Source organism: Agelaius tricolor, unplaced genomic scaffold (assembly GCF_023055355.1).
Source record: "Agelaius tricolor isolate 1412-34295 unplaced genomic scaffold, bAgeTri1.0.p SCAF_13, whole genome shotgun sequence".
Lineage (NCBI taxonomy): Eukaryota > Metazoa > Chordata > Aves > Passeriformes > Icteridae > Agelaius > Agelaius tricolor.
Window position 1 is genome coordinate 17,693,282 of NW_027269273.1, and position 15,432 is coordinate 17,708,713.

At 41.5% G+C, this 15,432-nt stretch overlaps 1 protein-coding gene across 2 annotated transcripts in view; it reads right to left on the bottom strand.

Annotated features, from left to right (window-relative positions):
* PIK3AP1 (phosphoinositide-3-kinase adaptor protein 1) overlaps positions 1-15,432 on the bottom strand; it is a 33,918-nt gene that overhangs the window by 12,121 nt on the left and 6,365 nt on the right. Inside the window, exons 1-6 of one of the 2 annotated variants that reach the window (XM_071438990.1) lie at positions 8,324-8,439; positions 5,069-5,217; positions 4,080-4,224; positions 2,437-2,579; positions 1,173-1,305; positions 295-491 (exon numbers count right to left, since the gene is read on the bottom strand). In XM_071438990.1, the coding sequence (XP_071295091.1) occupies positions 295-491; positions 1,173-1,305; positions 2,437-2,579; positions 4,080-4,224; positions 5,069-5,217; positions 8,324-8,369 (813 nt within the window). In that variant the 5' untranslated portion in view covers positions 8,370-8,439. Of the gene's footprint in view, positions 1-294; positions 492-1,172; positions 1,306-2,436; positions 2,580-4,079; positions 4,225-5,068; positions 5,218-8,323; positions 8,440-15,432 lie in introns of those variants that run through there. The other variant, XM_071438989.1, reaches the window with a different exon arrangement.

Below are 15,432 nucleotides of genomic sequence, written 5' to 3' on the forward strand. Positions count from 1 at the left end.
ACTAAGCAGCAACCACATCTCTTCAGAAACTTCATTAGATGGATGGAGGAATGGAAGCCAGCATGGCAGTCTCTGTTTCCATCTTACTTGCTCTTTGCAAAAGCCCCAGGAATTTCCCTGGCTCCAGAGACACACCTAAGCCCCCAGCCTGAAAGCTTGCAGTGTGGCTGGATGTCTGTGTACCACAACACACTTTGTCACCCCAGCACTCCTGCTCAAGTAACACTGAATGCCAAGCTCAGTGCCAGAGCCTGGTGTGGGACGAGGCAGAAAGACGGCTCAGCTTCCTCTTACCACGTATTCATCAATGAACTGGCGCAGGTCCTTAAAGCCGTGCTTTTCTGCGATGGTGTTTGGATAGTGGCCATACTTGTTGGCTACGCTGTAGGCCTGCAGTGCTCCAGGGCATGTAAGCAGCAAGGCAGTAAGGTTCTTCAGCCCATATCTTGCAGAGAAGTGAAGAAGTGTTGGCAACTCCTCATCCCTCTGATCTGTGAGAACAGAAGCCCATTAGAACCTAGTTTTTCTCTACTAGCAGCAGAGCCAGTAGGTGAGAAACAAACACAGCAATCACACAGACCAAAGCAGCTGGAAAATCCCTGAAAGTATATATATGGTTTCAAAAGCAAGCCAACAGCACAAATAATCTTGTGCATCTCCAAGCTTAAGTCCTATAACCTTTAGTGGGGAATATGGCACTGTAATAGCTTAAATACATGTAGGATCACAGATTTGCAAGGACTTCTTAGAACATCATTACAAAAAGACAGCATATCAACCCAACTGCTCAGTGCCCACTGTGTATCTTAGGAGTTATGGGGTTTGGGGAAAACGACTGGGCTGTGGAGAAAAGGCATGAGGCACAATAAAAATGCAGAAAATCTGGGAGACGTTTGGGGAGCACCATCTTTTCACTCTGGTTTGAGGCTGTCTAATATAGCAGCATCTGCCACAGTGCAGGGAAGTGAGAATGACAGATGTAATAAAAAAGGGTCACCTGACTCAAATGGCAATTCCCTTTCTATAGACATCATCAAAATTTAGCTTCCTGGCTGAGATCCAAAGTTTTTGAGACAGCCTGTGCAGCTACCATCCACTGCAGTGTTAGAAGTGCTTCAAGGTAAAACAACTGATACAAAGAAAATCTATAAACCAAGTGTCTTTAAACTTACTTGCTGTCATATCTTCTTCTTCCAGCTGGTTGATTCCAAACAGATGTAGACCACTAGCAGGAATGTTCTTCTTGAGTGACTCAGTCAATAGTTTGTCCAGGGCTTCTATGCTGTATGGCACAATTTTAAAGGCCTACAGATAAATGGAAAGCACTTTTGGTTGGTAGAATCTGGAGATTCAGTTAAGGTCAGATTTATATGGTGTCTTTATAATTTAACACAATCAGAAAACAGTAGGTATAAACACAAAAGGTAGAAATGTTCAGGTCAAACAAAGAACTTGGCTAGCTTCCTGGTGTAGAAACAGACTATCATCAAGCTCAACAGATGAGAACTGTACATTCCACAAGACAGAGCACATTGAGAAAGTCACTTATGCAACTGGAAGCACAGAAAACTTGCTTCCTACTTTCTTGGCAGGTATACACTTACTTCTGAAAGTGTTCCAGTGAAATATCACTCCTGCTTTAAGTATGCACTAGTCCATTTTGAATTGTACTCATGCTGAGTTCAGCTTTTGGAATGGTTCTTTACCACTGGGAAACAGGCATACTCCCTAAGCAGAGGCAACAACCAGTTCCAACTGCTACACAACTTGAACTAAAAAGCAAGGGAAACAGTCTCCCCTCCCCAGGTATATTGGTGACTAACAAGGCTACTCTGTAGGCTTCCATTACATGGCAGATCAGGAACATGCAGGGAGGCAACAGAACAACGCTGCAGAAAACTTCCTTGTGCAAGCTTTGCCCCTCTAATAGGGTTCAGGTATCCCAGCTGGGCAAAAAAGAATAGGAAAACTGAGTGGCTGTACTGAAAAAGTGTTAAGAATCAGCAAATTCTTTTATGTTACTCTGCTTCCTCCAGCTAATACGAATCTTTGCTACTATTTACATATTTTTTTTAATAACACCTAGGTACAAATTCCAAAATGTTTTATTTCTTTATGGTACTTTCTGTTATATCAAGTTCTGTCATTCCAACCTTTTGAAGTCATCAAGGTCTAAATGTAGGTGTTGATTGACCATATTTTTTTTTCTTAGTTTGATAACCTGACTCACCTTAGCCAGCTATGTGCTCCAGAGACAGAAAAAACAGCCATGCTTTCAATAAAAGGGGATATGAGAGTTAGGTGAAAATCCCTAAATAACCTTGCATTTCTTCATTTCAGAAGAGCTACCTTCACGGCAAACACTTTTGCTTATGCCTGCTTGTCTAGCCTCTGAAAGAGCTGGTTTCCAAAGCAGCTGATTGCTAAAGTCCTTACCTGGCACATGAACTGTACAGGGTTGGCTGCATTAGCCAACAGATTGCTGATCTCCTCCATGTCAGTATGGTAAGTGACACTTGTTTCTCCCACCATCAAGTCCCCTGAATATATCTGCAGGGTCACTGTCCCAGAGGTTAAATCTTTGAAAAGGAAGAGCAAAAATAACTATTAGCACAAACAATGGGCTGCATGATGTACTGTGAGGACAGGAGGAGTTTGGATATACCACCAGATGGCTACCAAAACAGTTTCTGCTATATTGAACTCATGAAAAGTCATGAGAAGAGTCATGATCTTGGAACTCTAGGTAGGAAAGTACTTTGGAACTACCTTCTTTATGGCTATGTCAATGCACATAACCTGCTAGGTCCTCTGCTAACAGTAGACTGGACCACTAATGTTAAAAGTACTCCACCTTGAATAGAAAGCCACACATCTCTCCACCCCTGGCTTCTCTGGAGCTGTCTATAAAGCCATACCATAAATACAAAGAACTGGGGAAGAAAAGAAATCAGAAAAGTCACTAGAGATTTTGCAATCTCTGTCAGCCTCACTAGACTCTGAATAAAATCCATTAAAAGGAATTCCAGCTTTGCAACTTTACCCATGCACAGGATTATCTTCTACTTGCACCTTGGAGGTTCTTGATGTTTCACTTAATATGCATTTATAAGTCTGAACTTTCTCTTTGAAACACAGATATTTTGAATCCCACTAAAGTTAGTCTTTCCCTGTTAAGAACTTGGGAAATTATGAAACCGTTAATAACACAAAGGAATTAATTATTTCTCTTACTGTTAGAAACTTCAGAGCTTACACTGTACACTCCATCAATGTGAAGGTCATGTTTATAATTCAAAGTACAAGTTAGTTTTCAGGTCAGTGTTTATATCGTAAGACTTAAGACATTAAATTAAGCCTTTATATGTTCATGAGGTCACCTTCTTTAAAATCAACTCACTTCACTGACTTTATGGTATTTGCTTTAATGACTATTAGTCTCTATTCTCAGAGAGAATAGCAGAATGACTCTTCAAGAGGACAGACTATGATAGATTAAATAAAATAATGCTGGGAAATAATAGCAATCCTTAAGGCTCTGAAATCATTCCCTTAAAGTTCAGTGAACCTAAAGTTTAGGCAACCTTCACTTCCGTAAATGTAAATATTTAGAGTGACAAAACATATTTAAATTAAAAGCCAGAATAAATAGTCTCAATTCTGATCACAGAGATCACTACACATTAAACACATGCCATTATAGTCATGTAATTATTTACTGGCACTTCCCTTCTCTCTTGGTGCCCTGCCAATGCTATTAATGGTGGTGGTCATAACACACAGCTAAGTTCAAAGTGCTCTACAAGCTGCAATGTGTTCTCAGAACTCCCAGCAAGGTGTTTCCACCCTGCAACCCTACTGCTGCTGAGGGGAAAACACAGCCCACAAGCAGCAGTCTCTCTCAGTTCCTCATCAAAAGTATCACAGGTGAGAATGCAAGTTCAAGATTTTCTGGACTCAAGTTTTTCTGCACTGCAATCTTTACCCTTATGCCCCTGGCACTTCTCAGGACAGGCAGGTTGAGATAGAAAGGAAGCAATGGGGAAGGAAAGGGGAAAAAAAATCTCAATCCATCTTACTTGGAGCCTTCACAGAGATTGTGTACTCATTCTCCATCTCAGCCAGCACACGCACAGAGGATCCATTCTCTGGAGAAAATTCAACTTCAGTTTTCATTTCACCATCTAGTTTACATTTCATGATAATATAAACTGTTGTCTGCACCTAAAACAAAATGCATTTCAACACAGAGGTTCAAAACAAAAACACTTACTTGGTTAAGTCCATTTTCTAGGGATTTTGTTCTCATTGCAACTAACACATCAATTATCACCTATCATTTTCACAGTTTTGAATTGTTTTCAGGAGCATCTTCCAGTGAAAGACTAACTGGGCAGGTGGCTTCTGCTACAGCTTGCACCAGTGTAGATACAAGCATTAAACTAATAGAACTCCAGATTTATTAGATTCATAAACTGATTAGGGCTAGATGCATAAAATTATTTACTTTCAAGTCTATCCATCTCTTCCCTTAAGCAGCACAGCCACATTCTAAACAGAAACAAAAGAAAGAATCTTGGACTCTTTCCATCTGAGGAGATGCTATACTAAAAAGTGCTGTTTTTCAGACAAGAAGCCACGATCCAAGCTTTTCAGGGTCACTTGCAAGGCATGCACAAGAATTGTCATATTAGACTGGATACTGACTGTGGAGCTAATCTGTTCATTACAGTCATCTTACTCCACTTGCAAGCAGAGCAGAGGAAGGGAAGAGTGTGAACCTGTCTCACAGCACCCAAGTCAAGCAGCCATGTTAATGGGACAGTCATTAAGTGACAGCACAGCCTAGACAGCACTAAGCACTGCACCAACTGTCACCAAGCTACTCCTGGGCCTAGGCAGCCAAGCCCATGAAACAGGAGACATGGAGGACAGGGGGCTGAGCAGGAAGGTGACAGAAGAATTCAGGACTAATTTTCAGGCCTGTAAAGCTGAACATTACAAAGCAGCATAATGGGCTGCAGCAGCTCACAGTTAGAACATAGCCCAAGGAGTGGACATACAGTACCCCACATTGTATGCGGCTGGGCTGCACCACTGGACAGTCTCCAGTGCTCCTGGATGATCCACGTTCTTCACTCATGGCAAGTCTGTGGGAGTCAACTGGATTCTTCTCGTCTTCTGTTTCTGTATCAGTCACAGAGTCACAGCCTGAGTCTAAAATAAAGTATAGAGAGTCCTGTTGCCTCACTTCCCTTTGCTGAAAATGCTTATCACACCCATCCATCCTAAAAAACAGCTGTGAACGTGGTGGGATGGAACTTGCTATTCCTCTCAAAGTAATGCTCAGAAAAGGGGATCTAGTTGAAGAAAGGGAAACTAGAGTGTTTCCTCTTTTTTTTCCCCCTTAAGAGGATTTGAGGAGGAAATTAACAAAGACATGAAATCAGTAGAGTAGCACTGAATATGCTTACAGAGCAAACAACAGTGGCACTCTGCTGAGCTGGATAGTCCCCTCATGTTAAACAGGAAAATCAGCATGTGAACGTCTAATATAAGAATGGTCAGCATCTGAACTCATCTGACTCAAGCAGCACTCTGATATACTCTAAGAATGGCAGCAGCCTTTAGTCTTACTTTCCTAAAATAAAACACGATAACCAATGTTTGTCATTTCACTAGCATCTTTAGTTTTCTCAGTGCTGCTTACCCCAACTCCCCAGCTTTGATTATTGCATCAAAAAATAAAACATGAAGCAGTAGTCTGAAGGGGTTCTGTTCCTTGGGCAAGAACCATAAGCTCCAGTATCTATACAAGAGTGAAATTGAAACCTTTGCATTGAAAAGTAACAGAACTTTACTTAAACAGAATCAAGAGCAGAATTAACACATGTAAGCCAACAATATGCATGTACAAAACAATGTTCTCACTCTCAATTCCCAAAACCAGCATGGATATTGATAGAAGCACAAACAAACTGAATTGATACCACTGGCTGAAAAAAATTATCTATCCCTGCCAGGAAATACTTTTCTCAGCTAGAGAAAGGAAACCAAAGACAATTACGTAGCTACTTAGTACAGAACACTTTTTTAGCCAGTTTCTACTTCTTGATTCACACCATTTCCCCCCCCCCCCCCCCGTCTCCCAGAACACAAGGCCAAAGTCACTGACTCCACTTTGTCAGAAGACTATAATGACTTCTTAAAACTATCCCCTGTGGTCAGAATTTCCCAAACTTTATAAGCCTCTGAAGCAGTCAAGGATTTACATGTTATTTACTACTTAGTAAAAAAAAAAAATCTGTAAAGAGTAGTACAAATTATTTACCAGATAAAATCTCAGACTTGGATTGTCATTGTTCTTATATTAGTAAGAAATATTCTATTTAAAATGCTCAGTCCTGATTAGGAAAAACCTAAGTTTGACTGGGCTGTCAAACCTGTGGCATTTATACAGTGAAGCTGCCAAGAATTCAGATTTCACTCAGAATCCTCCAATCTTCAAGCACATCAATTTTCCACAAATCAAGAGAGCCAAAATAATTATAGAGTGGGCCACCATTAGGAGTTCAGATCTTCCTAGTTTCAAACTGAAGCTAGAAGCCAGTCAGAAACTTTAATGTAGACATCTTCATAATTATTATTGCCACCAAAGACTTAAACTTAGGATATTAGAAGTGCTTTGTCACACAATTCTTTAAAAGGTATTTTCAATTCATTTAAGTGGGATTTTAGGAATTATGAGAAATCAACCTTGCTTTCAGGAGACAAGTTTTAAGCCACAAAACTTTAGCAAAACATTCAGGTGACATTTTTTTCACAAATTTTGGGGCACACACACTTAACTAAGTATGTGAATCTCTCCACATGGCATATATGCCTACTCACATGAGTAGATTGCTGCATTAATGTTTGCTGTAGAAAGAAGAGAGCCAAAAATTTGCAGCTCTGAAGCTTAAATAAGGCATGACCACTAACATCAACATTTCTTAAACAAACCTTGAACAGTATATGTAATTTAGCAAACAGATTTTAATACCGAACCAAATCTGAAGATTTGGCTAAGCAACTGCTTTGACACAAGGCTGAAAGCTGTATTGAAGGTGGTCTTTGGGATTTTCAGACTAATACCAAGTATTAGAAAATTAACTGAGGCATTATATTCCTTAACTCAGTATTTCAATTGGTACTGTTCAAAGTCATCAGCTGCAAGAACCAGACACATTTTGGGAATCCTTCTCTTAGAGAAACATGGACTACTCCCACCTGGGAGTCCCAGGCTACCCTGCTGCATAGAGGAGAAAAAGCACTGGTCCCACAACCTTCCCTTATATGATAGCTATCAATTCAGGTGTTTGGCATATGCAGAGCAAGATGCCATGCCTTTTGGGGAGAAGAGGCAACTGTTACTAGATTAGTGTCTCCGTAATCTCTGTTGGTTACTTCCAATATGACTAAGTCAGAAAGAGTTCACTAAGTTCACAGCAGATGAGAGAGCCAATGATGACCCTCTTGCTCTACAGTAAGATATTGATGTTCCTGCAACATATGCACAAATAGACACTTGCCAGCATCCTGATCCTCGGGGCTTCATCCCCAACCCAACACAGAACCATTAGTGTGTTAATTTTTACCTCACTTGGCCAACGTGATTTTTCAGAGAAAAATCAAACCAAAGCTATGGATCTCAGCTACAATATACACAGCAAGCAAGGATAAGAGGGGTGGCAAGGAGAGAACAAGACCCCAGGTCTCTCTGCCTTAGCAGTGTTATTTGATACTAGAAACCATTTAGCAAATAAAGAATAACTAGAGCTTTTAAGAAGTTCTGGCATTGCACTTCTGCATTCTTGTAACAGAGTTGACTGCCTGGAGGTCATGTGAACACAGAGCTGTTAGGTAATACAGGAAGAAGCGCACAATGTTAATCAGTAATTGGATTAAAAGCTGAAGGAACAGGCATTCAGTTTCAGGTATGAATTATTCATCTGTTTTTTCATTCAGAAAATACTGAAATTGCGAAGTACCAAATTCCCACATCAGCAGTGAGGTGATCCTATGATTCATCTTGAAGTTCCAGTCATGTGCTAGTGACTGACTCGTGAACGTGCAAGGTCTGGAAGAGGAAATCATCCCATAACACTTGATAATATCCATGCTCTAAAGCATTGTTAGAGCAGGTTTCCCACCCACTAAGATACCTGAGTAATGACAACCCATTTGCATACACAGACTCAGCAGTTATAAAATTGCAATTACAGGCAGCCTAGAGAAGCCATCACTGAGGAAAGCAACAGACTTATTAAAGTTAAGTGAATACCTGAATTAAGCTTCTCCATGAGCATGTGCTGTAGGTCAACACTCATGGTTATAAGAGGTTCTCCTTTTCTGCTCCCTTTGAAACAAAGGCTCCCTCAGGCCTCACTTGACGGTCTGTGAAATACTTGTGAGAATAGCAGCAAGGGGAGGAGATGTGGTCCAAGAAACCCAACCACATTTCCCCTTGAAGAACATGCACCCCTCCAGGATGTATCAGCAGCTGAGCTGCAGAGAGCAGCCTCATGCTCTTCTTGCCTGCCCTGCTGGGCCCCCTGCACAGCTGTCCTGCAGACACTCACCCCAGGGAAAAGCCCAGGGGAAACACAGGCATGGACATGTGCTTCAAGAGCCATTTAGCAGCTTTAGAAACTCCTATGAAGCAGCCAGCTATTTTGACCTGCTGCTGTAGAGCACACAGCTCTCCCTATCATCCATTTCCTCCTGGCAAAGCTGGCGGGCTATCGGCATGGAGCTGACAGCTGTGGTTTCTCACAAGTCAGCCCTCACACCAGAGGACATGTGAATGCTTGGAAGAAGTCAGCAGTCTGTCCAGAGCACTCTGTCACCCAGATATTAGTTGTGCCCAACTAATGGCACAACTGGGCAACAGCTTGTCTCTTAAGTTCTGTGTGGGCAGACCAGCCCCTCACTGACATCTGCAAACACCTCCCATTCTGTCCATCAACCAGTTGAGACAATTAGCTCTTACAAGGCCTTAGACTTTAAGCACAGACCTCACTATGCTTAGAGCAGGAAATCAAAGAGAGCTCCTGCTTTTACCTGAAGCCTGCAACTGGCCAGTGTCCTTTCCGAAGTGCTAATAAGGACATTAAGTCTCCCAGAACAACTACAGCTACATTTGCAAGAAGCAGACAAAGTACTGGCAAGTAGTTGGGGAAAGCAGGGAAAGTTATCTCCCATCATGCCAACATCAGAGCCCCTGCTTCACCAAGGAGATAAACGCGCATCACAGCAACATCTTGTGATAAACCCTCAGAACTGGGCGATACTGTAGCAACACTTCCCGTTTCAACTGAGTGGAGAGAAGCAGGCAGAAAAACAGCAGTGTGAAAAACAAAACACAGGAAAAGTTAGGACTTTGTAAAACTGTCCATACAGAACAAAAAAATTTATGGGACATCTCTCTCTTCTCTCCAAACCCCTCACCCCAAGCAGCTCATCTACAAGCACAGCACCTACAAACAGATTTTCAATTCTATGAAGAGCATAGTCATGTTTCGCATGTCGTGCAAAGTTTGAAACTACAACGAACTATTTCTCATCCTCCATCAAGGAAACAAAGTGCATTTGACTGTCAATTTCTGCTGAGGTTCTTGCAGGTCTAGCAGTCAATTTGCGACTGGATCAAGCATATGAACTGAAAGAACTAGCTGGGGTGCACAGGAATAGGACAGAGATAGGGAAGACATTGAGGAAGAAGCAGGGTTCTGGCTACCCAGACAACAGACATTGTGTACGTGACCAAAATCTCAAGCAAGAGAGGCTGGGATAGTTCACTTCCACTACTTCTGGCAGAAAGAGACAACACATACTGACAAAGCATATGCACACCTCTAACCACTTTCACGGGTGCCAAGAATCACATGATATCCATCACTGATTCAAACCTTCCTGAGAAGCCATGGGTAAGAAACATGAACATCCAGACAGCTAATTCATCATCTCCTCTTGCAGTACCTCCTTGCTCCAATTTAAGTGCAATATGTAATGCCTGCATGACAGAAAAGACAATCCCCATAAAAGCCAACAAACCTGAACTCCATCTGAGAGAGCTGGGCAGCTGTTTGGAAACATCCCACCGGTCACTGTTTGACTGAACGTGTGGTTCTACAAGTGGCTCCAGTAAATCTAAGACCACATTACCACTGCAAGGGCAGTCATGCCTTGCCCCTCCTTTGAATAATTTCTCTTGGAATACCACCCTTGTAGTCCAACACCACACCCAATCAGACAGATGAAAGGTGGAGAATGAGGCAGACACTCTTGCAGCACTCCATGCTAAGGTCATCCTATGCCACTGGTCAAACTTCCCCATGAGAAACTCAAGATACACTGTTATTTTCAAGTCACTTTTGAAAAACATGTCAAAAGTTTTCTGAGGTAATAACAAACTGCTATAAAAATATTACAAAATGTAACCCTGGAAGTAAAACAACTGTCCAAGTACACACAAAGGGTCTGTGAAATAACCTCAATTCTGTTCCATACATCTCTCCAGACCTGCTCTCCAATGCATCTTTTTCTTGACCACATACTTCTATTGAGATTTTCAGAAATTACTTCAGCTGCTCCAGACTTGAATATGATCAGTGATGGCCACTGGGCTCTAACTTCAAGCAAATGTCTTAAAGCCTTGCAGTTCTCATTAGCAGATACCTAGAATTAGTCTGAGACCATAAAGCAACCTGTGAGGAGATTGTCAGAACCACAAGCCACAGAGAAATATGATTAGTATTTACAAGGTGCATAAAGACTATAATTGTCTGAAATTCTTAACCACAACAGTTTCTGTCCTTTACTATTTCTGGGCTATCATTTCATTGTCTCTATTTAGAAAGTTAGCATGCGCCTATGCTAGCACTGCTTGAATTTTATAAAAGAAAACCCATGAAGTATTGCTTTTTATGTAAATAACCTGGACTTTATGAGACACCTTGATGACAAACAATTAATCAACTCTGCAGCTGGGAAGATTATTTTAACTGCTTGATCCCATATGCTACAGATGGATAAGAACATCCATGCATTTCTCTCAGAGAACTCTCACTATCACTTGGGAGCTTAGTTAAGGTTTCTCTAATTGCTTTAACCAGCTCTCTAAAGTCTCTGATTTTCCAGCATCAGTCATGTATACCCATGCACAGAGAGGCATGCGACCAGCATGTTCTCTCAACCTGAACTCCTGTGCAAGAGCGTCACAGTTTCCTCTTCTTGACAGGCAGTGAGAACCAGCCAGGCTGCTGAGCTCCCATATAACAAAGCAGGCTCTCATCTGCACCCAGAGGCTGACTAATAGCTCACCCGCTCCTCTTCAGTGAGCAGGGTCAAAGAACCACATCTTATGTTTGAACAAGATAGAACAGAGAAAAATATCGCTTTAATAATATCAATATTTTTCAAAGAGGAGGGAGAGAGAACTGCATGCTACCACCTCACATCTTTGAGACCAATAAGCTGGCAGAAGTCAATGTTGGATATAATTAGCTGAGATAGAACTACTCAGAACATATTCCTCCACAGAGCACTGAGAGTGGAGAAGTAAACACCACATGATAGTTCCCATGAAGCTTAAAAATACTTTGTGAATTTAGGTCTCCAGCCCTAAATGGCAACTATTAGCACAAGTAAACAAATAATCAAATCAAATAATGACAGAAACAAAAAGCTGTAAGGAATCTCACATGTACTACAACTTCACCTATCTGGGTTGAGAACATCTGTCTAACATGACCTTAAATTCTGAGTAGCTTATTCCAAGGTTTAACTTTACAGCCTGAGTCCAGCACAGGAGCATAAAGATGATTAAGGAACCACAGCATCTTCCATAAGAGGAGAGGCTGCAAGAGCTGGAACTTCTTCAGCCTGGAGAAAAGAAGACTCAGGGGAATCTTATATGGACAAGATAGCAGAAAATGAAACAGAGGGGGCCAGACTTTTCCATAGTGCTCACTGACAGGAAAAGAGGCAATGTGCATAAACTAAAATGCATGAAGTTCCATCTGAACACAAGAAAACATTTTGTTACTCTTGAGGGTGGTCAAATATCGGAACAGGTTGCTCAGAGAGGCTGTGAAGTGCTGCAGTCTCCACCTGCAGAGACATTCAAAACCCAGCTGGAAATGGTTTTGGGCAACCTGCTTTATTTAACCATGCTTGAGCAGAAAGTTTAGATGATCTCAAGAGGTCCCTTCCAACCTGAATATGATCTCAAGTTTCGTCTGTGGTTTCATCAGTGCAACAGAAGAAAGCCAGGAATTTAATTCAATTCCTTGACATGAACAGGAGGAATAATTATACAGCTTATGTGGTTCTTATGCCATTTCCCTCTCAAAAAAGCTTACTACCTTGGTCTCTGGCATCTCTTAATGAGCCCCTCTGAAGGTGGAGTAACATTTCAGCTTTTCCTGACCTACAAAGTTCAAAAAAAGTTCTCATCTTCCTTCTAATTGCCCAAGGCCCTCCATCTTCACCATATGTTCCCTTACACTGACTTCTGACCCTCTTATTTCACAAAAAGTTTGTTGGTACTCATCTTTCATTCTTGCCTCTTCGAGTGCACAAGAGCTCTGCCAAGGCTGCACTTGTCCTCCAGCAGCACAGTTCACTGCTGCTGTCATATTCAATTACCACCTCAGCCATCTCAGGCAGATGTGGACTTCCCAGTGTATTTACCCACGAGAGATGGCTTGGATACAGAGAGCTCAAAGCCACCGATGAATTATTAAATGCTTTGGAAACATCAGCTTTTCAAGTGGGAAATTTGAAATGTTTCAAAGCAACATAGGTAGGGACAAATACACTGGAGCAATTGAAATGTCACATGAGTTTTGAGAACACATGAGGAAGAGAAAGATCACTGCCTCAGACTGTGGCTCAGACTCCCAGCTGCTCAATGCACACAGCAGAGCTATCACAGGCCAGGCAAGAGGGGTTAAGCAGCAGCTGGTCACTGCACACTGCTGGACCTGAGCTGGTGTGTACAGAGACATCCTGAGCAAGGTTGTTTAATCTAGAGAAAAGGAGACTCAGGGGGAACTTACTGCTTCCTACAACTACCAGAGAGAAGGCTGTAGACTCTCTTCTTTCAGGCAACATGCAACAGACACGATGAAAGAGTTTCAAGTTGCTTCAGGGGAAGCTTAGATTGGATACTATGAAAAATTTCTTCACTGAAAGGGTGGTTGAACATCAGAACAGGCTGCCCAGGCAAGTGGCGGGATCACCATCCCTGGAACTGTTCAAAAAAACCACGTAGATGTGGTATTGAAGGACATGGTTTAGTGGTACGGGTAGCAGTGTTAGGTTAGTAGCTGGGACTCCATCTTGAAGATCTTTTCCAGCCATAATAATTCTATGATTTCCATCCCCTTAGCATAGTTATTGCATAGTCTGAAAAAACTTCACCACAAATAAGAGTACCTGCAAATGCAAACCTTCATCTGCCCTGTAGTTTGCCAGAATTGAGAAACTTTAGAAGTAAAAATATCACATCTACAAGAGAGCGAGAGGCAGCATCAGCACACAGTTGTCAACAAGGCTAGATGAATGTTTCCTCATTTCTAAATTCATACTAAAATAATAAAAATTAACATAAGTTTCAGCATGTGGTGTCTGGGTGTCATAGTCCCATGATGCCCTAAACACCAACAGCTGTGCTAGAGGCAACAGCACAGCCTGCACAGGGCCAGTGTGCAGCCTCTGGAGAAGAATTTGCCCTGACTGCATCCCGTATACCTGTATCATGCCTCACTAGCTCAGGATTCAGCAATTGGAAGCTGAAGCCGAGTAATTTTAGCATCAGGCCTAATTTTGACACTGCTGTTAGAAGTACAGGTCAGTGCATGTGAAGAACTTCCCAGAGGAAGACACCCAGACCCAAACAATTTCAAATATAGTCATGAACTTTCTCTCCTAAGTGCTGTAAGAATTAAGGGCTGCCTTAATCAGGAAAAATTCAAATTTAACTAAGACCAGAGCAGAGGCCATGTTACTCTGTGGGAGAGGTCTGCTGTCAAAAATATTTTAAGTTACTCATGCTGCAACCAAATCATGCAGCAGATTTTTTTTTAACCAGTCAAGAAGAAAGTTTTCACAGTTTCACCCAAAAAAGGAACTATATACACCTGGGTCTGTCTTCAGGGGAAACATCAGAACATTTGCATTTGAGGCCATTCACAGAACTTGTATAGAATCACACAATAGAAGAGGTCAGAGTCATTTTTTCCCCACAGAGAAGTAGGATCTGATACATTAATCCAAATCCTTTGGCCATGAAAACAGCCCATCTTAAATAGGTTCTTCCTTCACAAGAACCACAGTGACAGTAGATGGCTCACCTTTGCAACTGCTCTGATGTGCACAAACTTGACATGGCATGCAGGTGACAGCCACATCAGCTATGACTGCCATAACAGTAACCAAAGTCCAGAAATTCTGAATCTTTGTGTACCAAACTGTCTGGAACACGTTACAGCAGACTCCAAAGCAAATGAGTTTGGTTTTACATCTTTTTTTTTTCTCCCAGTCAAATATTTTCTAGATATGCTGAAGTCAGTTTGAGATCAATGTATGCTTATTAAAGTGAGAAAACAGAAAACAAACTGATTTTTTTTGTTGGTTTTTTTTTTTTTTTTTTTTTTTTTTTTTTTTTTTTTTGTTATGTAGAAACAGCAATAAAAATCCAAAGCACAAACTCCCTTTCAGAACACCTACATAAGGCCAAAGCACAGCTTGCTTCAGCCCATGCTACCTTGCAGCACAGGTGGAGAGACTTTAGATCCAATTGTGAGAAGTCAGACTCCAGAGCCTTTATGCACACAGCACTGGACACACTGCCTCACTTATGCCATGGAATAGAGATAAATCTTAAGCCAAGATGCAACCACAGGATTCCAGTCTTGCTGAGGCTGACAAAGAACACTATAACCCTATCTATGGCAATGTCATAAAAATACCCAGGCCAGCACGACTTCCCAGAGCTCTCCACCTTCATTTCAACAGAAACTATGAGAAAGGAATTCTACACACTCTTCTAGAGTTTAGGAAATTTTGGAATCAATTAAAACTCAGTACATTGGGCTTATGTGGTCTCCAGCTCTTAATACTTCTGTGCTAGTAAGTCCTCTATATTAGTTACAAGGGGATCACCTTCAGACTGGCTGGGTTATTTTTAAGGCCATCAGTGGAATTCTTAATTAATCTCTGCCTTTTCATCATAGGTAACAAAGTGATCTGCTGCCAGTATGGTTACATCTTTGATTTTAGGCCCAATGCTAAATAATACACACTAGACTTTATTTTGGTTCTGGTATAACAGAAACAAGTCTGAAGAAAAAGATAATTCTTTTCCCTGAAATAAATTTTAAAAAG